This window comes from Dufourea novaeangliae, unplaced genomic scaffold (assembly GCF_001272555.1).
Source record: "Dufourea novaeangliae isolate 0120121106 unplaced genomic scaffold, ASM127255v1 scaffold230, whole genome shotgun sequence".
NCBI classification, from domain to species: domain Eukaryota; kingdom Metazoa; phylum Arthropoda; class Insecta; order Hymenoptera; family Halictidae; genus Dufourea; species Dufourea novaeangliae.
This window is the reverse complement of record NW_015374102.1, coordinates 6,054-30,867: the sequence shown is the minus strand read 5'-3', so window position 1 is coordinate 30,867 and position 24,814 is coordinate 6,054. Positions and strand designations below refer to the sequence as shown.

The following is a 24,814-nucleotide window of genomic DNA, read 5'->3' as shown; positions in this document are numbered from 1 at the left end:
AAGAGCGCGGTCGAGCTGCTCCAGGAGACGAAGGCCTTTTACGTGAAGAGCGAGACCGTGCTGGACCGGAAGCAGGAGCTGAAGAACAGCGGTCATCTTCAGGTCTCGCAGCTCAGCGCGCCGGGAGCGCCGCCTAGGTTGCTGAGGAAATGCGGGACCGCCTCGATGTGTTCGATGCAGCCGACATCGCCGTCCCAGATGCCACCTGCTCCGCTAACAGCACCCTGTTGCTGGGCATCGTGCCACGAGCAGGACAGGCGTAAGTCCAACAAAGAGAGAGGGAGAGAAACAGAGACATTTCGATGCACCTTCGAGCATGTAATCGATTTAACGCCCCCGGTTATTTAAGGGGTCATGCTCAGTCAGGAGGCCGAAAAAAGAGTGTTCTTTAGGAATTTTTTTCTCGAAAACTATAAGACCTTTTTCAAAAAATGTGTCTGTGTTTCAAAGATTGCAGTTTCTAGATTATAAGGTAATTTTTTTATTTAAAAATATTTATTAGTAAATAAATGGTGAGCGATCTCCCGGATGTCTCTTCACAAAAAGTGGTCTGCCGTGATCACTGTAACTTCGTAACGCTGTATCTGAAATTAAAAATTCAGTAAGATTTATGTAATGGAAGAACCAATCTTGTTCTTGAACGAAGGATTTTTCGAAGTATTGATTAGGAACAAAATAGCGGACGTTTTCCTGAAAAAGTGCGATTTTCACCTAAAAAATTACTCGTTTTTGGTCAATTAAAAAAAGAGTATGGAACGAACAAAAGAATCCTTCGTTCAAGGACAAATTTTTCTGATTTGAAATAAGGCGCAAAACGCTTCATGTAAATCGACACAGTAGTTTTCGAGAAATTTTGATCACCGATTTGAAAAATGTAGTTTCGAGAAAAACACGTTTGAAGTTTCAAGTCAAGCTTACACTTATATAAAATGTTCATTTTTTAACGCCTGTAACTCTGTCATTTTTAATTGGATTACCTTGAAACTTGCACAAAATATTCTTGAGATGTTGTACTTAAAGAAAATGTAGAAAAAGAAAAATCGATTTTTTGAAAATTTCTGACCGAGCATGACCCATTAACGCCCCCGGGTATTTACGAGTGCTCCGCGCTTTGCCCCCGCCTTCTTGTCCCGCGAGCAGTTTTTCCATTCCATTGCCGCCGGGCAGCTTGCCATCGGCGAGATAGCTGTAAGTGGTCGTTCGAAGTATGTACTTACTTTCGAAACCTTCCTGTGGACGATACGCAGACGAGATCCGTGTGTATACATGAGATGATCTGGAAAAAAAAGCGTCGGACAATTTTCGGGGCCATACATATAGCACCGTAAATGCATTTTAATACAGTTGTAAAGAGTCGCGCTGCGCGAATCACATAAAATGATACACATAGAGATGGCGTGAACTGCTACTTGTGAATCACTGGTGATTCGATCACGTTCGTTCCCAATCACGATGATTTTTCACAGTGATTCGTGATTTCTCGTGATCGTTTCTGATTGGTGGAGAAACCTAACAGTTCTTTACACGCGACACATAATCTGTATATTTTATATTAACGACATCAAAACAAAAATTCGAGTTATATCTTATAAAGTAAAGGAATAATTAGAAACAATGAAGAATAATGAATAAATTAATGATTATGAATTATAATCTACATGTTACCTAACGAATCATTCTTTTAGAATTTCTTGTTTTTTCTATTGATTTTTACAAACACGAATAGTAATGTAAGTTCATCGTAAAATCATATTGAATACGTTTTTCTAAATTCACTCAAGATAAAAAAATCGCAGTCACGGTCGTAAATGAAGCTAAATCACGACCGTGAACGTGATTCGGTGATCACTGTGATAAATCATCGTTAGTGATTTTGCACGCCATCTCTAGTTACACACGGGATTGTCTTCGGGATACGAAGTATTGGGTTCTGTGGAAAGTTCTTGGGCTTTTTGGTCGGTAGATTGTAGCGAAGGAGTTTTTTGACCTTTAACTTAAGTCTTGCATCGGTGCAATACTCATTTTAAAAGGGCATCAAATTCTGTCGTTGTTAATATGTATCTAACTTTTGTTTGCAAGCATCCGTGGTATGCACGTATCTCGTATATTAATATCTAATTTTTGTCAACAAGACTCCGTGGTTTTACTGATGCGGAGTAGATCTTAACGTTCTCGGTTGAGAAATTCAACTTTTCCCACCAAAAATAAGTAAATAAAACAGATAAAAAAATAGGTTGATTTAATATCGATACTTTTGACTTCAAAATAGCAAGATATTACATATACATATATCAGTTGAATCATTTTGAAATAAAGATTTGTAGGTTTGGCCGCTAAAGGGTTAACGACCAAATGATATAACATTAACGCGATTGATAAACGCGAGTAAAATGCAATTAGTTACGATACAAGTATACATATTGTCACGTTAGAATGAGAGATTCTGTAGGTAAACTAATGTAGATCGAGCACAAATGACGAGTTAACCTGTCTTCCCTAGTTAACAGGTTAACACGAAAGATTTTGATTATACAGACTGTTTGCAGTAGGTTTATGCGCGCTTTTCTACCAGTCATTTAGATTTTACGTCATTTTTGTAAAATTCAATTAATGGAGTTTTAGAATAATCAGTTAACCTAAAATTGTGTAGCACGACATCAGTGAGCAGTGAGCATCTTCTGCACCTACTTCCTATTTGACATGTACATATTTTGGTCTGTCTTTGGTTCTTTCAAGCGGATTTTAATTCGTAAGATAAAACTACGAATTGTTCTTTCTACATATACCGCTTTTAACTCGTTATGTATCGTACCTAATTTGCTCAATTTAATGATTAATAGCGTAATAACTTTGAAACTGGATTAATCACAAATTCGTTAACATATCATCGCCCGAGTTCATAATTGTTCTAACGTAATTTTGCAAAAAATTTTAGATAATGAATCTACGAGTGTCTCATTGATCCAAAGAATACAAATTCACCATAATATCAAGAAACTTCAACCTAGAAAACAACAAATACTCTTTTAAGTCCTAACTCCGAAACTTAGAAAGTCTTTCTTTTAATAGCTGCATCTCCAAATACTAACAATAACTACAAATTGATGTTGATAATAAGATAAAATTTTGTTGAAAATTGTAATAAATAAAGTGCTTGATCATTCCATTACAATCCTGCTCATATAATATTAAACTTCGTAAATTATTTCAAACTCAGTTCTCTCAGTTTTCTCAGTTTAGAAATCAGTGGAGATAGAACAATTAAGAATTAGAGCGAAGTTATGTCTTTCGGTTATTTAGGTAGGACAAGTATGCATAAGGTATTCTTGTTACAAATAATAAAACCGACCGAACTTTCCGCAGGACCTAATACGATCGTCGAAAAACTGTCGATTGAAATTTTTAGGACTACACAGGCATATTATTTGTAATATGTGAAATATTTTTTAGCTTAAATAACTTTTGTTGTTTTCAAGAGTAAAATCCTTTTATTTTTTAATAAAATGCCACATGTTTCACCCCATCGCCATGTAGAGCATGTCAAAAACACACACAGTCATACCTATTCTAAATATAATGGTCGCCATCCTAATTGAAAGTTCAGTCTCATCAAACACTGGATGGCTCCATCCAGAAGTTTCTTAGGTCGCGAACTCGGTTTCATGGAAGAAGTTAATAAACACCTTGAATTCTGATGATTGCATGGTTTATGATATTAGACAGGTTCCGTGGATTAAATGATCGTACGTTTTCACTTAATCCATTGCGGTCGGCGGTTGTAGTATTCTTGTCGGCATAGTTTAGCCGCCTCGGTCGCGCGTCGGGAAACGATCGGACTCGTTTTGCAGTCAGCGGTTTTGTTTCACACAGGTGTAAAGTAGTCAGTTGTCTAAACTCGGTGGATTGTCAAACATATTTCGCTTTTCCTGTCAATGACCCAATACATTGGAATTTCCAATATATCGACAGACATCCTATATTAAATTGAGTTGGGTGTGAATTCATTTTTATTTATTAAAACTATTGCTGCATAAATTTATTATCTGGATATCGTGTTTCATGTAACGAACGGAAAATAAAAAATTGCTCACCCATTTTGTCCTTAAGGGGTCATGCTCAGTCAGGAGGCCGAAAAAAGAGTGTTCTTTGGGAATTTTTTTCTCGAAAACTATACGACCTTTTTCAAAAAATGTGTCTGTGTTTCAAAGATTACAGTTTCTAGATTATAAAGTAATTTTTTTATTTAAAAATATTTATTAGTAAATAAATGGTGAGCGATCTCCCGGATGTCTCTTCACAAAAAGTGGTCTGCCGTGATCACTGTAACTTCGTAACGCTGTATCTCCCGGATGTCTCTTCACAAAAAGTGGTCTGCCGTGATCACTGTAACTTCGTAACGGTTCACTTGAAATTAAAAATTCAGTCAGATTTATGTAATGGAAGAACCAGTCTTGTCCTTGAACGTGGGGTTTTTCGAAATATTGATTAGGAACAAAATAGCAGACGTTTTCCTGAAAAAATGCGATTTTCACCTAAAAAATCACTCGTTTTTGGTCATTTAAAGAAAAGTATGGAACGAACAAAAGAATCCTCCGTTCAAGGACAAGTTTTTCTGATTTGAAGAAAGGCGCAAAAGGCTTCATGTAAATCGACACAATAGTTTTTGTTAAAGTTGGCTGGAGAAGTTAACGAAATTATCGATGCCGGTCGTGAGATAAACATAAAAACGTAGTTTAATATATAAAATCGAAACGGTACAAAAGACGCGACATTATCTGTGTAAGGTGTCGCGTATCAGAGAGAAAACGTATGGTGGTGGCGCTCCGCGCGCACCCTAGCGGATGCAAGAATGAATCTTTCCCGGAAGGGCTCAGATTGTGAATTCTATCACTCTCCCTCAAGTTGAGCCCTCAGATGATTCTTCCTTGAAAGACCAAGCCCGGCGCAGCACCTCATGTGACTCGACCCAGGCAATCCCTTCGTAAGAGCATCCGCAATCATTTGCTCCGAAGGTAAGTAGGTCAACTTGACGGGATGACTCTTCAACACCTGGCGCAGAGAGTGATGCCTCACATCAATGTGCTTGGATCTCGAATGAAACACCGGGTTCTCCGCCAGTTTCCCAGCTCCCTGATTGTCATTGAAAATGACTGTATCGGACTGAAGCGGACCCCGTATATGATCGCCGGTCGACGACGCAACTAGCCCAGTCGGCGTCGACATAGCCCCTCAGTGACTCCCTGTCTCTGGTGAATCTGAGTCCGAAGTCCGTGGTGCCCCTGAGATATCGGAGCACGTGCTTCGCCGCCACCCAGTGCTCTCGTTTGGGATTGCTGTTAAATTCACCCAGTGCGCTGACCGAGTGAGCGATGTCCGGCCGCGTTCCCATTGCAGCATACATAAGCGCCCCGATCAACTCCTTGAAGGGAAATTTCTCCTCAGCGCTATCGCCATCGGAATCCAGGGACAGTTTCACGCCCGGAGACAATGGTGTACCGACGGGTCTGCACTGGTCCATTCCAAATCTCGACAGCACGTCCCTGACATAACCTGCCTGAGACAGGACTATACTCTCCCCGTCCCGAAGAATCTCCATGCCCAAGCAGTATCGGGCCTCACCAAGGTCTTTGACCTTGAATGCAGAGGACAGCCCTCGCTTGATCAGACTCTCCCTCTTTCGGTCGCCTGAAACAATCAAAATGTCGTCAACATACGCGAGAACAAAGGTTAATTTGTTTGCGTCGACATAAACGCAAGAGTCTGCGTTAGTTGGAGTAAGACCGACGCCTTGCAAAACGGCGTCGAGCTCGGCATGCCACTGGCGGCCCGCCTGACGTAAGCCGTACAGGGCCTTGCTCAGCCTGCACACCTTCGCCCCTCCGTCCATCTTCCCCAGCATTTTACGGGCTCGCTCTGCAAGATCCGGGTCGACATCGTCCGAAGTCATTCTCTTGAAGCATCTCGGCCAGCAACTCGGGCTGCTCCATGAAAACCTCGGTATCCATCCTCCCGTTCCAGTAACCAGTCTCAATGTTCAGTTGCGATATACGCAAACCGAATTTGGCGGCCAATGCCACCAACAACCTCAAGGATCCAAGACGGGCGACCGGAGCAAAAGTCTCGAAGAAGTCGACACCGGGTCGCTGCGAAAACCCCTTTGCCACGACGCGCGCCTTTCTTCGCTGCAGGTGTCCATCGGGCCCGTATTTGTTTCGGAGCACTGTACGACACCCAACGATTCTCCCGTTCGTCGGTCTGTCCACGAGGTCGAAAGTATGATTTAAGATGAGACTTTTGATCTCAGAGTAGATGGCGTCCTTCCACTCGTCTTTGTCTGGCCCGGAGATGGCCTGCCGAAAAGGAATCTCAGAGACATTCATCGCCAGCTCGGCACTTTCCCAGCCCGAAGGTTCTTCGTCGCTCGATTTTTCGCTCGACTCGCCGTTCTCCCGGTGGACGCTCTCCTCCGGAACGTCTCTTGCTGCGATAATGTTGAATTGTTTGGCAGGACGCCCTCGCCTACCGGTCCTGACTTTACGTGGTCTGCCTGGTCCTCGTCTACCCTGGTCACCTGTTTCCTGTGGATTTCCCACGGACGCACACGGTGACACGATATTCGGAGCGGATCTAACGTCATCTTGGCCAGGGCCGCAAACGAACTCCCGTTCACGCGTCGTCGCGGGGTCCTCCTGAACGGCTCCAGGCGGAAAGTTTTCCGAAAATCGCACGTCGCGCGTCACGCGGACCCTTCCGTCGAGTGGGGTCCAAATTCGGTACGCCTTCGCGTTGGCGGAGTACCCGACGAATACGCCCTCAATGCTCCGTGCTTGTAGCTTGTCCAGGCAGTGCACTTTAACGCCGAATTTTTGAAGATGAGTGAAATCGGGCCGTTTTCCGATCCACAACTCATACGGTGTCCTGGTATCCAGTATTTTGGTGATGCATCTGTTTCTGACATGATTTGCCGCAACGACCGCTTCGCCCCAGAACGATTGCGATAATCCGGATTCAGCGAGCATGGATCGTGCCATTTCGATGAGGGTCCGATTTTTACGCTCCGCTATGCCGTTTTGCTGGGAAGTGTAAGGTGCGGTCAACCGGCGTCGTATCCCTGATTCCTTCAAGATGCGATCCAATGCGGCATTGTAGAACTCCTTCCCGTTGTCGGACTGAAGCGCTTTAATTTTGGCCCCGGTTTTCGTATCCACTAGATTTTTGTACTCTACGAACCTGGATGTGACTTCTGATTTCTCTCGAAGGAGGTAGATCTCCGTCCAGCGGCTATAGTCGTCCGTGAATGTCAGCATGTATCGGGCACCTCCCTGAGTTCGCGTTCGCATCGGGCCGCAGACGTCCGTGTGCACGACTTCCAACACCGAGGCTGACCGTTTTCCGCCCTTCGGAAACGGAGCAGTCGTGAGTTTTCCGATCGCACAGGCGTCGCAAGAGAGAGGGCCGGCGTTGATCCCGAAGTTGAGACCCATGACAGATTGTTTCGGCATCATCGACACCATGTCCCTCCAATTCAGATGTCCTAGCCGCCGATGCCACTCGTCCGCTTCTCTGTTTTCGTTTTGAACCACGCACGCCGCATTGAGTCCCTCACGCACAAAAAATAGATCGCCTTCACGATCGTCCACAAACTTTACGTTTCCGCACTGGTCCATTACATATGCGCGTTTTTGTGTAAACAAGACGGAGTGCTGTTTGTCCACGATCTTAGCGACCGATATTAAATTCGTACGTAAACTCGGCACATGGTGAGTATTTTGGAGCACTATCGGCTTGTCTTGGTTTCCGTTCGAAGTTATTATACGAACATCACCTTTTGCCGAAACTCGCGCGGTCGCGTCACTGGCCAATCTCACGTCACTGTTCACCTCACATTTATTTTTAAGGGAATGCGAGTCTTTGCACAGGTGCGAAGTGCAACCAGTATCAAGGCACCACCTCAGATTGGCAACTTCGCGACGCGAAAACTCGTTCGAAAGGTTAGCGGCGTCACTCGCGAAAAATAGGTCATTTACGGTATTCGCGCTTTGACCGCCCGTTCTTTTCCTTTTAAAACACTTGGCAGCCTTATGCCCCATCTTTCCGCAAAAATCGCATTTTATGTCTTTTCGCCGGTCCACAGTAGCACGGTCCTTGTTGCTTTGACAGCTCCGGTCGTTCCGTGCATCGCCGCTTGAAGGCGCTCTCGTACCGAGGTGTCGCTGCTTCGCGAACATGACGCCGACAGCGTTCTCGTCGTTTTTGTGCTCTCTGGCGAAACTTTCTTCTATGATTTTTCCCATCAATTTTTCGACGTTCGACAAAGCGTTGTGAGATTTGATGGCACAACAGAAATTGTCGTAACTGTTCGGCAAACTGTGCAGCAGCATTACTGTCAGCAGATCACCGTTAATGTCGATATCCATTTGCTGCAACTTGTCGACGATATCCATGAATCGTGATAGGTAGTCCCTTACGTCGTCACCCTCGTGCATTCTTTGCGATAGCAGCTGTTCCAACAGCGTCGTTTTTCGCGTTGGGCCCTGCGATGCGTAGATGGATTCCAGCTTCGCCCATATATCTCGCGACATTACACAATTGCGGATGTGCTTGAGTTGCGATTAGCTCATTGCGAGGATGAGATCCGATTTGGCCATTCGATCCTCTTCCATCCGTGAGTTGGCTGCCGTTATCGCCGCGGTACGTTCGGCCCCTTGTCCGCATACTTCGTTTGGGTCTGTCTCCTGAGACGTATGTCCAGGTCCCATTGTTGCTTAATAGAGCCTCTACCTGAATCCTCCATGTGTCGTAATTATCCTTGGATAAAAGTTCGATCCCCATCGGGTTATATGCGTTCCCTTGAGCCATCGTGAAAGCACTCGCGCACGTGTTCGTTTTCGACGACGGTAATGGCGTGTAGTCAGGGTTATGTCACTAACCGACGCGTTCGCGATTTTCGTACGCGATCGATAATACTCGTCGATTCTACATTCCTGGGCCTATAACCTGTCAAGGTTGGCTGGAGAGGTTAACGAAATTATCATAAATGAGATAAACATAAAAACGTACTTTAATATATAAAATCGAAACGGTACAAAAGACGCGACATTATCTGTGTAAGGTGTCGCGTATCAGAGAGAAAACGTATGGTGGTGGCGCTCCGCGCGCACCCTAGCGGATGCAAGAATGAATCTTTCCCGGAAGGGCTCAGATTGTGAATTCTATCAGTTTACGAGAAATATTGATCACCGATTTGAAAAATGTAGTTTCGAAAAAAACGCGTTTAAAGTTTCAAGTCAAGCTTACACTTATATAAAATGTTCATTTTTTAACGCCTGTAACTCTGTCATTTTTAATTGGATTACCTTGAAACTTACACAGAATATTCTCGAGATGTACTTAAAGAAAATGTAAAATGTGAAAAATCGATTTTTTGAAAATTTCTGACTGAGCATGACCCCTTAATAGACATGAGAATTGCAGTAAATATTATTCCATTTTGAATAAGGTAGGCACGTTTCTAAACAATTATTTACATGGTCGGATTATTTAAATTTCACAATTAAAGTCGCAGGTAAATTGAAATATTGGTAATTATTATTTAAAATTAAAAGTTTAAATTTTAAAGTAATTATTTCATTTTATATGCGTAGGTGAATTGATTGAAACATCGTTGATTGAATTCAATATTTTGGAACTATTTGAGCCTCACAGCTGACCACAGATAGATTTCTGTCCTCTGGTATCCGAGTCACTGTTGTGTATTACTTTCGGTTGTAGAATAAGTTCAACCAGTGCGATACACGATACCCACGCGTCTAGACGTATTATTTCCAAATGGTTGGTTCAATCCAATAGCGCATTTCGACATTGTCGTATCGAGTGAAGGTTAATTTGATCGTAATTAACTCGTCCGTGATAAATGTCGCAGGAATGACATCTTCTGTTTTAGTTTCGGAGCCATTTACGTACAATTTCTTTTTCCTAGATGTTCAAATGCTTTTGACAATATCATATATTTACTGTTAATACACATTTTTAGTTTATTGTTCCTTTCATAAGTAGATTTCAGTACTCATGATATACATAATCATTAGACACATCAGCACTCTTTGATGGTGTTCTTCTTTCCGCTATTATACAATAAGGACACAGTATTACCTCTCTATCGTACTCAACTCGGAACTGTTAACGCTACTACAGAGACCAGTGGTCACGATTTCCGGTCGTTTCATTGCTTGGAAGCTTGCCTTTCATTTTACCTGCCACTTGCTCATGGTTACATAGTCCCATTGATTATCAGCTATTTTCATGATATGGTAGGGATGGCAATTGTCCTCGGAGTAGTGTATATAATATTTCTTCAAATTAAAATCTAAGTAACAAAAACATAATACTATCAGAACAACCAAAGTATAAAATATTATATATAGGAAATATTAATTGTAATTATTTGTACACTGCTGGATCGGATTAACTACGAAACTCTCTTCAGAAGTTACTTTAGTAGTAGATCTTTTAGCTACTTCCATTTCGTTTAATAGCCGATGAGGTAGGGGAGACCGGGGCAAAGTGGCCCTAAAAAAGTTTAAAGTAGAATAAAATTTTTTCTTTTTAATAAAAATGTGTACGGATAATTTTATAATATAATTTAAACATTACTATTGACAAAGTACGAATAGCAATACTTTAGACAAACTTGAAATATTTAAAAACTCAACTTGAAAACAAAAAGCCATGTATGGGGTAAAGTGAGCTGAAATACAATACGACTTTTAACCCGTAACCGGCGTCGTCTCATTTTTGTATCTTAAATAATTTCACATCGTCAAGCCTACACTTATTTCTTATATACATATACTGGAGTTATATATAATGTTTAATTTTTACTATTTTTAGGAAAGTACGGAAATCTATGTGGCCGATAGACTGTAGAAATAAATGTGACACAAAACAAAAATTTTGCGGGAGTCTCCTAAACTCCACGACACTGGTTACGGGTTAATTAAGGTCATAATTATTAAACTAACTTTATTAGAATTTTGTAAATATTCAAACTATTTTTAAATACAAATTTCACGTTACTACATTTTAATTAGATAAACACATATTCTTCTGAAATTAAATTAAAATTAATAATAAAAACTAATAAATATAAAAGAAATAATAAATATCTAGTATTTAAGACAAAGTGTTACTTATAATACATTAATTAATGACGTAATGAAAAACATGAATCTATATTACCTTGGAGATCTCTAGGAAATAAGTAATTATCAGCGCATGCTGCAACTGTCATAGTTTCGCGTAGTTTAGCGCTAACTGACGAGGTTAAGCTATTGTACACTGTACACTTCACTCGCGCACGCGCATCTTTTCTCGCACTACAACTCACTTTACCCCGGTCAATTTACCCCAAATACATACTCAGTGGAAAATCGTTTATGTAATAATGTTTGAGTTATTTTATTTTAAAACGCATGCCCAAATATGTTTACAAGCTTTCTTTAAACACAAAGAAAACATGTTTGTGGTAAAATAGTATATTTATGACTCATTTATCCAAAAAGCTAATCTGACAAAAAAACCATTCGGAGGTACCTAAAACTTAATTCTTAATTTATTAAATGAATTTACATTGTTTAGTTACATTGTTACAAATTTAGTATAGTACAAGAAATTGTAAATCTATTCTATTTTCAAATAAATAATTAAAAAAGCTTACTTTACCCCAAGTCTCATTTTGTCCCGGTCTCCCCTACCTATACCTTCTCAAATTAAAATTCGAATACCCAAAAAATACTAGTTTTACGGTACAAAAAGCTTCTATTAGTGATTATTATAAAACATACGGAATGTTAGTAGTAACACTTTTATACTATTGGGTAGGATTAAACGAAATTGTGTTTGAAATTGATTAATCCTTCAGCCACTTCCATTTCATTTAATAGCAGATGGAATTCTGAATTCTCAACAAACACTGCCACCCGCGCTGCCACCGAAGAGTCCACGCCTGATTCCCGTTCCGCAGCGGCGCACCATTTCAGGGCCCCCGAGCAGTACCGGCGGAGATCAGCTGCAGACGAAATTACGCCGACTGTTGAATACCGATAGCAAGGAGAATGTCTTTTTCACGGACAGCCCGACGCAACCCGTCATGCAGCCGAATGGTGTCATCCTACAGGAGGAGAAATTCCGATACTCGCCTGGTAGCCTGTCGCCGAATTTCCGTGACGAGGATCGTGGAAAGGTGATACATTAATACCAGTGAGGTATATCATTAATCCTTAAATGGACTGCGGATATTTATGCCAACATATATTTTTATAATCTCGTCTCTGTTACGAGAACTAAAACCTAAGAAAACATTCAAATCCTTTTAATAACGAATTCCATTGAACTCAAATTATGACTCAAGACTTTCCTTCGAATTTTTTTTTATTGAACAAATTTTTGATCTTTGATTTAACGAACGATTGTATAATGTCGTAGAGATTTTTACAGGTACTTATCTTAACATTTTTTCAGATTTTTTGAAAGCCTAGAACAGTAAGAAAATGAAGCTTGGTCATAAACAACTCAGTTTGCTTATCAAGTGTGAAAAAAATATGTTTGCCTACGGAGGATTAAATTAATAATAACATTTGTAATTCTGTAGTCTGCTCATATATGTCCTCTATAAATGCATACAATCTGCGGTCTAATTATTAATATAAAATAGGGGGTGTATCGAAAAAATTAATTGGATTAATGTCTATATTTCGATAAATGCCATAAATGTTAAGATATTCATAACCAAAGAAGCCATATCTCAGGTCGAGTAGGAATTTAAGGTGAGAAAATATCATTGAAAAGAAGAATTGAGAACCAAGAGTATCGGTTAGTTATTATCAATTACTTACTGTAAAATTGGAAGATCTCTAGGATCGGTACTCAATTGTTTGATTAATAATTATTTATGTAATTCAGTTTATTGGTATATTCTTTTCCATGTTCATTAACCACTTGCGCTGGCAAACAATTCACAGATGCGTATAATTTTGACGTGTGTGGCACGTCATTCCAGCGCAAGAGTTTAAAAATGATTTTGACATTCGATTCGTTGTTCTTTGTCCTGTTACAATACTGTTGTCACTCTATCAAATACAATTCATCCACGTTCATCAGTGTACGTGATTGCACTCTCAGTCAGTGAATTGTAACTGTCGAAGAGACACAGAGAGGAAGCGTAGTTAGGAAACGGAAGTTGTATACATACATATACACGTGTTCGCGAGTCCAATACAGAAGTCGTAACATATTCCTTCACTGTATCAAATACGTGTTTAGCTTAATCGAAAGAATCCTCATGGAACTTAAAATCTCGTTTCCCCAAATTTTACTTACGAGTCGAAAATTAGACAGTGTCAAATATGTATGATGAAATATACAATACCTACAAACATACAGGGTGTTCGACAATTAGTGGGAAAAAATTTAAGGGGTGATTCTTTGAGGCAAAAAAAGACGAAAATCAAGAATAACGAAATTGCGAAAAATGCTTCGTTTGTTAGTTAAAGGCGTTTAAAAATTTACCCAAATCATGGCAATCCGCGCGCACGGAGTGTCAGCGGATCACAAGCTTATCAGGAGCGTACAGTCACTTTAAAGACTCAACGACGTGCAGGAAAAGTCGGTAGACCAGCTGTTTACTTACTCCGTAGAAGATGTCGATAACTTGTGCCCGCGGTATTTGAGTCGAATCCACCTGTATCGCATTAACACTGATTACTCGATAAAATTCGCAAGAAATGTAAATATCTTCTTACGAATATTATCGAGTAGAGAGGGTTAATGCCCCCTCTAGTTGTCACGTGTCACAATTGTCCTGTCCACGAGTATCCATGAAATTAATCCGCACACGCACGTACACCACAGAAGTCCGCAAAAAATGTCCACACACTGCGCGATTGTCCCGACCGCGAAAAATGTTCACACACTGCACGATTAAGTAGACCCGCGAGCTGTTCCTCCGTTGGGTTTAACACTCCATCTCTAATAGGTTACACAAAACTAACACTCAAAATAATTAATTTAAAACTATTTAACACTAACTTTTATACTAATTTTTAACACGCTATAATTAATAAAACTTACAATATTTAATAAAACCTGCAATAATGAATAAAACCTACAATATTTAATAAAACCTGCAATAATGAATAAAATCTACAATATTTAATAAAACTTGCAATAATTAATAAAATCTACAATACTTAATAAAACCTACAATAATTAATAAAACTTACAGTAATTAATTTGCACTATTTATAACGACGACATACGCGACACTACTAAATAATCACTACGTAATCGCTAAATAAACTAAAACTTAGTTTTCCGAACATGAACTCTATTTGCTCGTAGAGTACAAAGGGCACCGTTCGGAAAGGACGACTGATATTGTTGAACTGATCCTCCCTCGTTAGGATCGATGTGGCGTAAGAGGTCGATCCCCACTCTTTCATGGTCAATACTTTTTGGGAAGGAAAAACTGCATGGGAAAGTGTCTTGGAGGTCACGTTTCTTTTCGTATATTCTCAGAGCAACATCTGTATTTTTTTCTCATACACCACTCGGGGCCTCGAGGCTACTTGGCCACGATGCCGAGGGAGCGCGCGTCTGGACATTATAAAACTGCCTCTTGTCTTCTGCAGGACGACCACCCGCCGATTTCCTGTAACGTCTTACTGCCATCGACGAAGACCTTGCCTATTGTGTTTTCGGCCGTCCCTCTAGACATTAACTTGTAAAAAGAACTTTCAACCTCGAATTCCAATTCCATGTTAGAAATGGTTCATATTACACCGAATGTATGTGTTTAATAATTTTATTTGTTTTAGTTTCTTAGTTTCTTCATGCATCGTAATGAAGGTGCGGCAAATTTCATCTTAGTTTCATTCTAATATCATTATACGTTTTGTATGATCCATGTTAATTGCATATTATTTTTTTGCGGAAACAAGAACCTCAAACACTTGGAGTAAGATCGAAGTGGTAATAAAATGTGCAATGCACATAAAACATACAGTAAGTCAATATTTAATATTTCAGGAATAAAGATATTATCCTATCGAGCGAAGCTTCGAACGATAAGCAATTAACGCATGCACTCGTTTAAAAACATCGTTCGGCACCCCGCGACGGAGAACAAGCTCGTCCACACAGTCACCCCCTAAATGTAAAGTCATTCAGGTATGAATGACACAAGCCGCTTTCGGTTGACCGACGAAAGGCGGCTTGCTACCTGAAACGGAGCGCGCCGCTGTTTATTCCTGCAATATTGAATATGGACTTACTGTATGTTTTATGTGCATTGCACATTTTATTACCACTTCGATCTTACTCCAAGTGTTTGAGGTTCTTGTTTCCGCAAAAAAATAATATGCAATTAACATGGATCATAGAAAACGTATAATGATATTAGCATGAAACTAAGATGAAATTTGCCGCACCTTCACATTACGATGCATGAAGAAACTAAGAGACTAAAACAAATAAAATTATTAAACACATACATTCGGTGTAATATGAACCATTTCTAACATGGAATTGGAATTCGAAGTTGAAAGTTTTTTTTACAAGTTAATGTCTAGAGGGACGGCCGAAAACACAATAGGCAAGGTCTTCGTCGATGGCAGTAAGACGTTACAGGAAATCGGCGGGTGGTCGTCCTGCAGAAGACAAGAGGCAGTTTTATAATGTCCAGACGCGCGCTCCCTCGGCATCGTGGCCAAGTGGCCTCGAGGCCCCGAGTGGTGTATGAGAAAAAAATACAGATGTTGCTCTAAGAATATACGAAAAGAAACGCGACCTCCAAGACACTTTCCCATGCAGTTTTTCCTTCCCAAAAAGTATTGACCATGAAAGAGTGGGGATCGACCTATTACGCCACATCGATCCTAACGAGGGAGGATCAGTTCAACAATATCAGTCGTCCTTTCCGAACGGTGCCCTTTGCATTCTACGAGCAAATAGAGTTTATCTTCGGAAAACTAAGTTTTAGTTTATTTAGCGATTACGTAGTGATTATTTAGTAGTATCGCGTACGTCGTCGTTGTAAATAGTACAAATTAATTACTGTAAGTTTTATTAATTATTGTAGGTTTTATTAAATATTGTAGATTTTATTAATTATTGTAGGTTTTATTAAATATTGTTGATTTTATTAATTATTGCAAGTTATATTAAATACTGTAGATTTTATTCATTATTGCAGGTTTTATTGAATATTGTAAGTTTTATTAATTATAGCGTGTTAAAAATTAGTATAAAAGTTAGTGTTAAATAGTTTTAAATTAATTATTTTGAGTGTTAGTTTTGTGTAAACTATAGAATGTTAAACCCAACGGAGGAACAGCTCGCGGGTCTACTTAATCGCGCAGTGTGTGGACATTTTTCGCGGACTTCTGTTGTGTACGTGCGTGTGCGGATTAATTTCATGGATACTCGTGGACAGGACAATTGTGATACGTGACAACTAGAGGGGGCATTAACCCTCTCTACTCGATAATATTCGTAAGAAGATATTTACATTTCTTGCGAATTTTATCGAGTAATCAGTGTTAATGCGATACAGGTGGATTCGACTCAGATACCGCGGGCACAAGTTATCGACATCTTCTACGGAGTAAGTAAACAGCTGTTCTACCGACTTTTCCTGCATGTCGTTCAGTCTTTAAAGTGACTGTACTGCCCTGATGAGCCGTGATCCGCTGACACTCCGTGCGCGCGGATTGCCATGATTTGGGTAAATTTTTAAACGCTTATAACTGACAAACGAAGTATTTTTCGCAATTTTGTTATTCTTGATTTTCGTCTTATTCTACCTCAAAGAATCACCCCTTAAATTTTTTCCCACTAGTTGTCGAACACTCTGTAAAATATCTTCCTATTCATATGTATGTATTACGGTGGTTACGACCATTCAGATATGAAGTAAATCTAACGAAGCATTACGAAATTGTCGAAGATCTGAAGTAAATATTGTTCAGGTGATATTAAGGCATGATGGACAACGCTTATACTAATTTAAAGTAATAAAATTGGTCCCAAAAATATAATTTTCATGAAACATCATATTTTCTGCGTCCAAGCCAGGTGTCCTGATACTGATGGACATCAGTGTACCCTTAAATGTTCACTTACAATTCGATCTTAGATTCCTATTACTTGGATATTTTGAAATTGCTTCATAAATCTTACAATTTATTGATCCTTGTTTACTATACAATACATTTTATCTGTTATACATATTTCTAAGTTGGATGTTTTGTTCGCAGCACTGTCCGCAACAAGATGCTCGGTTCAAATTCGGCCGAAGCAACTCGCACTCGCACACTTCCGGTCGAACGGGAAGAAAATCCACCAGTTCGCAGTCGGTAGAGAACACGGTTTGCCATAAATCATTGCCTGACCTTCACACGAGTACTCGACGACGAGCGTCGCTGTCGCCGCGAGCATCGACGAATTCGACCAAGCCAACGGGGCACCATCAATCTTCGAACAATTGCCCGGATTGTGAAACTAGTTCAGACTATTCGGAACACAGTTTCAAGCGGGACTCTGTCTGTTACCGCAGGTATTCAACGAATTGTCGTGCTAACTGCCAGTGAATTATTATTGTAAACCGTGACAACTTACACAATGTACTCTTGGTGAAAACGATATAGTATGATCGTAAAGTACACAGCGCGGATAATAAGTTCCGAGGCTGATTTAATAAAATAATAAACACTCGTGCAAAAACTGTTATTTTTGTTTTTAATTCAACATAGTCACTACGTCTATCAGTAGACACAATAGAGTGTTCATAAAACCTTTATAATACTAATTTATCGAAAGCAATTTTATTTCCATCATCATCGTCTCTTGCCTCGTTTTTTATGTCATCAAACAGGTGGCATGCTTAACAACAAGAATATGAGTTAGCAACACTAGATGAACTTATTTTGATTATAGTCTGATCGAGAATCTAAATAAACTCTGAAAGTCCGAGAATACAACAAATTTAAAGCACACTTCAAATTATATTTAATAAAAGAATGCTTTCCAGTAGGTGTATCTAAAGTTATCTAAAGGATGTCGGAGTGTACTATATTTTTTACGGCATTGTCTATTTTCTAGAAATCCAAGTCTTACATGTAGAAATTTTGATAAGTAGCGTTTACATATTTCCGGTAGATGCAATCATGAGTAATGTGCGGTATGTTTTAGTTCCAGACATATTCGACGCTCTCTAGGTTCCGGTGGCGGTGATGCCAGTAGCGTGCTATCGTCTGGTGGCCGAACGCAGAAGTCCTCAGGCTCCAGTAAATTGAGTCACGGAGCAACTGCGAGAGATTCCGGTGGATCATCCGGACACTGTACTCACCGCAGTGAACCACCGCCAATAATACAAGTAAACTACAAATACAAATATATCTAGGTAATATATAACGGGAGCAAACCATGACTGTATAACGTTCTTCTCAGGATTGTTGGAGTCACATACGCCGTGACAGTGGTGCATCTACTCAGCATTCGACTGAAAAGGAGCGCTCGAGGAGAGGTAGTTATGCTAACGGTACACCTCCATCTGTTGTGAGACATTACAGTCCTGACACCGAAAGTAGCAACAGTCAAACGGATTATAGTCCGACGTGCAATTCGAGGTATGTATAAATATTGTATAACGATATTTTCCTGAAAATTCCCGAAAAACACAGAGACGTAACATGAAGATATTAAAATATACATATACTTTGTATACATAACAATTGTTCAAAATGACAATCTAATACGTGTATTAGATAGAGTGCATTATAATCTCTTATATTAAAGTTTTTTTTCTTGTCTGAACCCTCAGAAGGTGGAACGTTCTTCATGAGCGTGCAGAGTGCGGTGTCTGGGTCCAATTGATGTTCCATACATTTTGTTTTTAAATATATTTGCAACGTATCCGTTTAATAAGACCTGTCTTTTTTATATAAACTAGTCCTAGTTTAAAAGTGTTATTACAAGCTGTTGATACTGAAAGTTGTGATAAAATTGACCCAGACATCGGTGTCTGATAGTCAAAAGAGGAAGGTTTATAATATTGTGAAGGATGAAAGAAATATCCTTTAGTGCATTAAATTTCATTAGAGCGTAGTTAAGGAATAAACAAATAAAAATGTGTCAATTATTCTATTAGGTTTTCTGATGGCTGGAAAGAAGGCCGTGGTCGACCAATTCTGCGATCGAAGTCAGACATTAGTGATCGTTACTGGCGTCAGGATAACGGTCGATCAAACAAAGTACCTGCTCGTCCCCCTCGGTCAATAACTCAGCTCGAAAACTTCTTTGACCGTTTGGGTCTTGATTCGGATAATTATCAGCGCATCACGGAGCCAGACTCAAAGACATCGTCTCCTGTATTTTTTGATAGCGTTAGTTCCGTCGACTCGGCGTTAGGTCTTTATACGTGGGTTGGTAATAACCAAACAAACCAGAGTAGTCAATGGCAGAACAATAATTGTAGCGTTGGCATGGGCAACGACGATTGCAATCAGAGAGTTAACGATCCACCGAGTATCGTGGAACGAAACGCTCGAATCATCAAGTGGCTCTGTCAGTGTCGAAAAGTGCAGTTTGGCTATAGTTAAACAACGAGTGTTTACGAAGAGGACAATCGATTCTCCGGATCTGGGTAGTATGCATTCAAGTCAACGAATGTAGGGTTTTTCATCTTGCCAACGAGAGTTTTTATGCGTCGCAGGAAACTATGCCTTAAATTTTTATTTCACTAGTGAGAGTAGCAGCGTCGGAAACATTTTCTCCTTGCTTCTTTGAGTTGCTAAAACTGTAACGAGTAGCATTTCAATTTATGACATTCTAATTCCAGAAGAACATGTGCCATCTACTTTTACAACTTGTTATGAATTTCTATTGCGTCTTTAATATTAAATTGTCGCTAACAATTTCAGTATAAAGTTCATTGTTTTCTATCAAAATTTGTACATATAATTGGTGGACAGTGAAAACTGTTTCATATTTTCATATTATACAGTCATGTGAAATGGTTTCCTGTTTGAATAGTTTTGTTTCTAGCGAATAAATTTATTAGTGTATATTAGTTCTGTTAATGTTACAACGAGTTCATTAAGCATGAATTCTGTGCTCTCCGCATTTGCGGTTTATTGATCGTAAACAAATTATATGTATATATCAAAGAAACATTTTATTCCACTGTTTTACTTCAAGGCGATGGAGAAAAATTAAGCGGTATACTAGTTATTGCCAAATTTGGTAATTATAAATTGATATAGCGGAGATGCCCACAAATAAGTGACATTTGTGTTTTTTGGATTTCAAAACTTAATTTATTGAACCATACATTTCATAGTTACCTGAAATTGAATGCTGACTGAAAATGCGTTTTAACTTTTCTGGTTCAGTAGGAATTGACATGATAGTGTTGCAATTGAAATTGTATCGAAAGTCAAAAATTTGTCTAACAGTGAAAAAACAAATTTGTCTAATAGAGTTCTTATCGTAGTAGCATTAGTCCAATTTCATTAATGTTTCTCCTCTTTCTCAATGATTCTATTACCTTGTATTGAGCGGTATTTTAGAAATATGAACATTGCCGGTACAAAGCAGAATTAATGTGATTTACTGACTTTTAAAGAATTTTTCTGTGAGAGAATGTTTGCAAATGGAATTTGTATAAGGAATTTAAAAAAATTTTCATGTTGACGTTTTTATACCTTATAAATCTTGTTAAATCCAGTTGCGTTCAATTGTTATAAAATTACTTTGGATTTAATATGCGTATAAATTCGTATAATGAGGCCTTTAAGCCATTTGGAAAATTTGAAAAGTTCAACGTGAGATTAAATATCGAAAAAAGTTCTTATATTTTCGATATTTTATTCATTATAAATATCTACTTTGTGCCTAAAGAGTTAGAAAAATTTTATTTTAATACTAAATTTATTACGATTGTTTAATATATCTTTAAATATGTTTAATATTTAATTAACAAAAACAATTAGAATCTTTGTGTATTTTATAATATGTAACATCGTTTAAGTATTAAGGAGAAACTTAGATCAGTATATTTGGTATTGTAGGACATTTAAATTAAATACAATTGCGGAAACAATACAACATAGGGACGAAAGCTTGTAATTTATAAGAAAACGTATTATTCATTTACTGCTTAAAATGTTTCCTGATATATTTCAGCGTGCAATAATACAAATAATTCACTTAGGCGTTTCTTATTTTAGGTGATACTTACTAGATCATATACTCGATATATTTTACCTACTGTGTGGCAATCAATTATGGATACATTAATTACGACTTTGAATATTTATAATGGACAAATTGTTAATTATGTGATTCAGATATTTTAACAAAAAGGGAAAAAAGAATCTGTGTAATATAATGCAACAAGAAGTTACTCAACTACTCTCATTTCAAGTGATATAGATGTCTTAGATAAATAGTGAACTCACGTGGATTGTACATGGGACGTCGTAGTGCATTACAATTAAAGAAACAAAGAAGTGTTGAAAACGACTACTTATATAGTAAAACCTTGCATTTTTCAAGCAAATGTATAGTGATGCTTGCATTGAACACTAGATGTTTCTGTAGTTACGTAACCAGTATTTACGGTAACACTTACAGTTTTTTGATAGAACTATATAAAAGGTGTAACTAAAATTATGAGAACCACTCTGGCGGCCAATGGTAAAGTGTTATTGCACAAAATGAGCATAATATACATATATTTACGAGAAGCAATTTGCTTATAACTTTTTGAGCTGTGCACAGTTTCTCATGTGTGTATTTAAGAAAGAAATTTAATTGAATAAAAGTTTCCATCTCCAAAATTAAAATATTTACCTTGTAGAAAGAAAAAGTCCTTAGTAGATTTTTACTAGTGTTAATAATTTACATTTTGATGATTTCTTATAAACGGTTCAGTAATTACATTTGAAAGTATAGTTATAGTTTCAAAGTTTTATCGTAAGATTTAATGGTTATAATATTGAATGCTCTCAATGTTATTTTCAAAAAGTTTTAAGCAAAGCAACTGAAATAATATTCTGCGTTGCTTCTTGAGAGTACACGCACAAGGTGTGTTCTATTTCTACTCTAATAATATTTAATATTTAAAACCAAAAACTTTGTTGGAAATAACATTTATTTGAATATATTTCAAATTCACTTGAATATGAATTCTTCATTAGATGTTTAAAAACTACTTGTTACTCGTTATGGTAGAAATATACATTCCATTTGTTAAGCATGGTGTACCCGAATCTCAAGAAGTAAAACGAGATAGTGTAAGTTTTCCCTCTTATTATTACCTTCAATGTATTTGTTTTGCATTAATGACATTTATTAATGGAATTGAAGAAATTTGTAAATGATTAGACTGCATTTTGTTTTAGCTCATAGTTTATGTTTATGTGATTGATGTACTTGTACATTAGAATTCATTGTGTTGTCTTTATTATCTTATTGACTTGAGGCTTACACAATTTTACCATTCAATAGATCTGTTGAAACCTATTTTGTAATTTTAACTCCAAATGTACACTTGAAATAGAGAACTTATGTATAAATATGCATAATTTGTGATCTATACTATTTAACATTGTTAAAGTCATACATTTTTAATTGCTTTTTTTATAATCTAGTCAAGTAGATCAAAATATGTTAAATTTCAATTAAATATTATTAAATTCCTTCTGTGTATCGCTGATGCTTTTATTTTCCAACCCAATATTTTTCCTTCTCCTAAAAACATACATATTACATAATATTTCACATTTGCTCCTTCAGCTATAACTTTTAAGATGGTTGAAATATACACATAAGTAGAACAATGTAATCCCTTACAAAATACAGGGTGTCCCAAAAATGTCCTCCGACCCGGAAATGGGGCACTCGGGGGGTGAATTGGAACAACTTTTTCCTTAGCAACAATGTAATCTGAGGCTTCGTTACCGACATATTAACGAAAAACCGCGACCAATCAGAGCACGAGTTTGCCAGCCGAGTTCCCGCGCTAGAGGTGGCTACGAACTACGCTTGTACTACGAAGCTCCAAACAAGTAGATCAGCATGCATCGCAGGAAACTGCGTATAATAGCAAATAAAAAAGATGTAACAAATAAAATTATACTTTTTATCATCTGCTGTTTGTTATTTAAAGAGATTAATGAATGAAACGTAAATGTAGGCAAATTATGTGGAACGTAAAAAGACCAATGCACATTTACTTTTTTGTAAACTCCTTTTTACAAATTTGTAAATTGCCTTTTCAAATAACGTGTGAACGGAAAGGTAATGTAACAGAGAATGAACGAGAGGTGATCGTAATTCGGTATTGGTATAAAAATTCGTAGTTTAATAACGGTCAACAATGTTACTGATAATGAATAAGTTTCTTCAAAAAGCCCGAAGAAAAAGTTAGGTACAGAAACTTGCAGAATTATCGCCGAAAATAAGCCACAGCCTGCGTTAAATTAAGAAAATAATAATCAGCCATAAATTGATTAGAACTCACCCTTTCGGAAATTCACCTGCAGTTTGCAAACATATCCGTTATTCTGTACGTACCATCATAACATTGCGTAATACACCCGTGAACTGAACATGTCTGTCGCCCGATTGCTAACCGACTGACAGAATTTTTCCGAAAGAGCTTCCTCTACCCCCAAGTAGTTTCCTATCGTTACATTGTGAGTTCACTCACACCACGACAAGATTTAGGTAAAAAGAAACCAACGGTTCTAGGATAACACGTGCTTTGCAGAAGTGCAAGGAAAGTACCGTCGCACAGTCTCACCAACGCGCGTACCTCGTTAATTTATTGCCAGGGTACCTACTGCTTCGAGATAGGAAACAGACATCACGTGCATCGGCTTGAGAATGTCCGAAATAAAGAGGACCACCAATGTGTCTGTTGTTTCGAGTTGGAAACTACAATGTACATTGTTTTCCTCGAGGAGCAGGGAAAAACTTTTACCGACACGTATAAGTTGACGCTGCTTGGCCCTAGCCAACCACCTTCGGCCTAGAAAATCTTCGGCCTCGTAGCAACCGTGAACTCACAACAGAATTGACAATCGACAATTTTATTACAACTTTGTGAAATTGTAGTTCTCATGAAAACATTTCATACGTATTTTTTTTTTAGTATTCCGTCAAATATCTCGGAAATTATTAGAAATATAAAAATAAGCCTATCGGTAGGGTGATGCGGTTCATATTAACTGTTCCGTCGTAGACCGGAAACGACGGCTTTAGAATCTGACATTACCGTTATCTTTTATTATTTTATTTCCTTCGTTCAAGCAATCTCAATTAGTGGTGTATAAAGCTCGAGTCTTTGAAGCTACAAAGCTTAGCCTTAAAGACTGAGTCTTTAAGGCTACAATCATATGAAGCTCGAGGCTCAAGGCTCGAGCTCCAAGGCTCGAATCGTCGAGGCTTGAGGCTCGAGTTTCAAGGCTTTGAGTAGTCGAGGCTCGAGCCTCGAAGCTCGAGGCTTTTATGTTTAACACGTTCACTGCTGAGCGTGTTTCTGCTGGTTTTGTCTTCAGCGCCAAAGAGTGATTGCCCATTAGAATCATATAACAATATATTACACAATATGATTATATATATTGTGCAAACTCATCATGCGTAGTACATTAATCTTGCTGCCGGTCATCTATGACTCCCACGGCGTAAGAGTATGTTTCCAGTCGATCAGATAATACTATATTTTGAACATTACAAACAAATTTTTAGCAAT

At 38.4% G+C, this 24,814-nt stretch overlaps 1 protein-coding gene across 1 annotated transcript in view; it reads left to right on the top strand.

Moving 5' to 3' along the window:
* The window catches only part of LOC107190807, a 28,187-nt gene extending 8,515 nt beyond the window's left edge, over positions 1 to 19,672 (top strand). Inside the window, exons 3-8 of the mRNA XM_015579690.1 lie at positions 4 to 259; positions 11,943 to 12,241; positions 17,313 to 17,611; positions 18,247 to 18,430; positions 18,505 to 18,683; positions 19,205 to 19,672. Coding sequence (XP_015435176.1) covers positions 4 to 259; positions 11,943 to 12,241; positions 17,313 to 17,611; positions 18,247 to 18,430; positions 18,505 to 18,683; positions 19,205 to 19,655 — 1,668 coding nt within the window. The 3' untranslated portion in view covers positions 19,656 to 19,672. The remainder of the gene's footprint in view (positions 1 to 3; positions 260 to 11,942; positions 12,242 to 17,312; positions 17,612 to 18,246; positions 18,431 to 18,504; positions 18,684 to 19,204) is intronic.
* Positions 19,673 to 24,814: the final 5,142 nt, after the last annotated feature.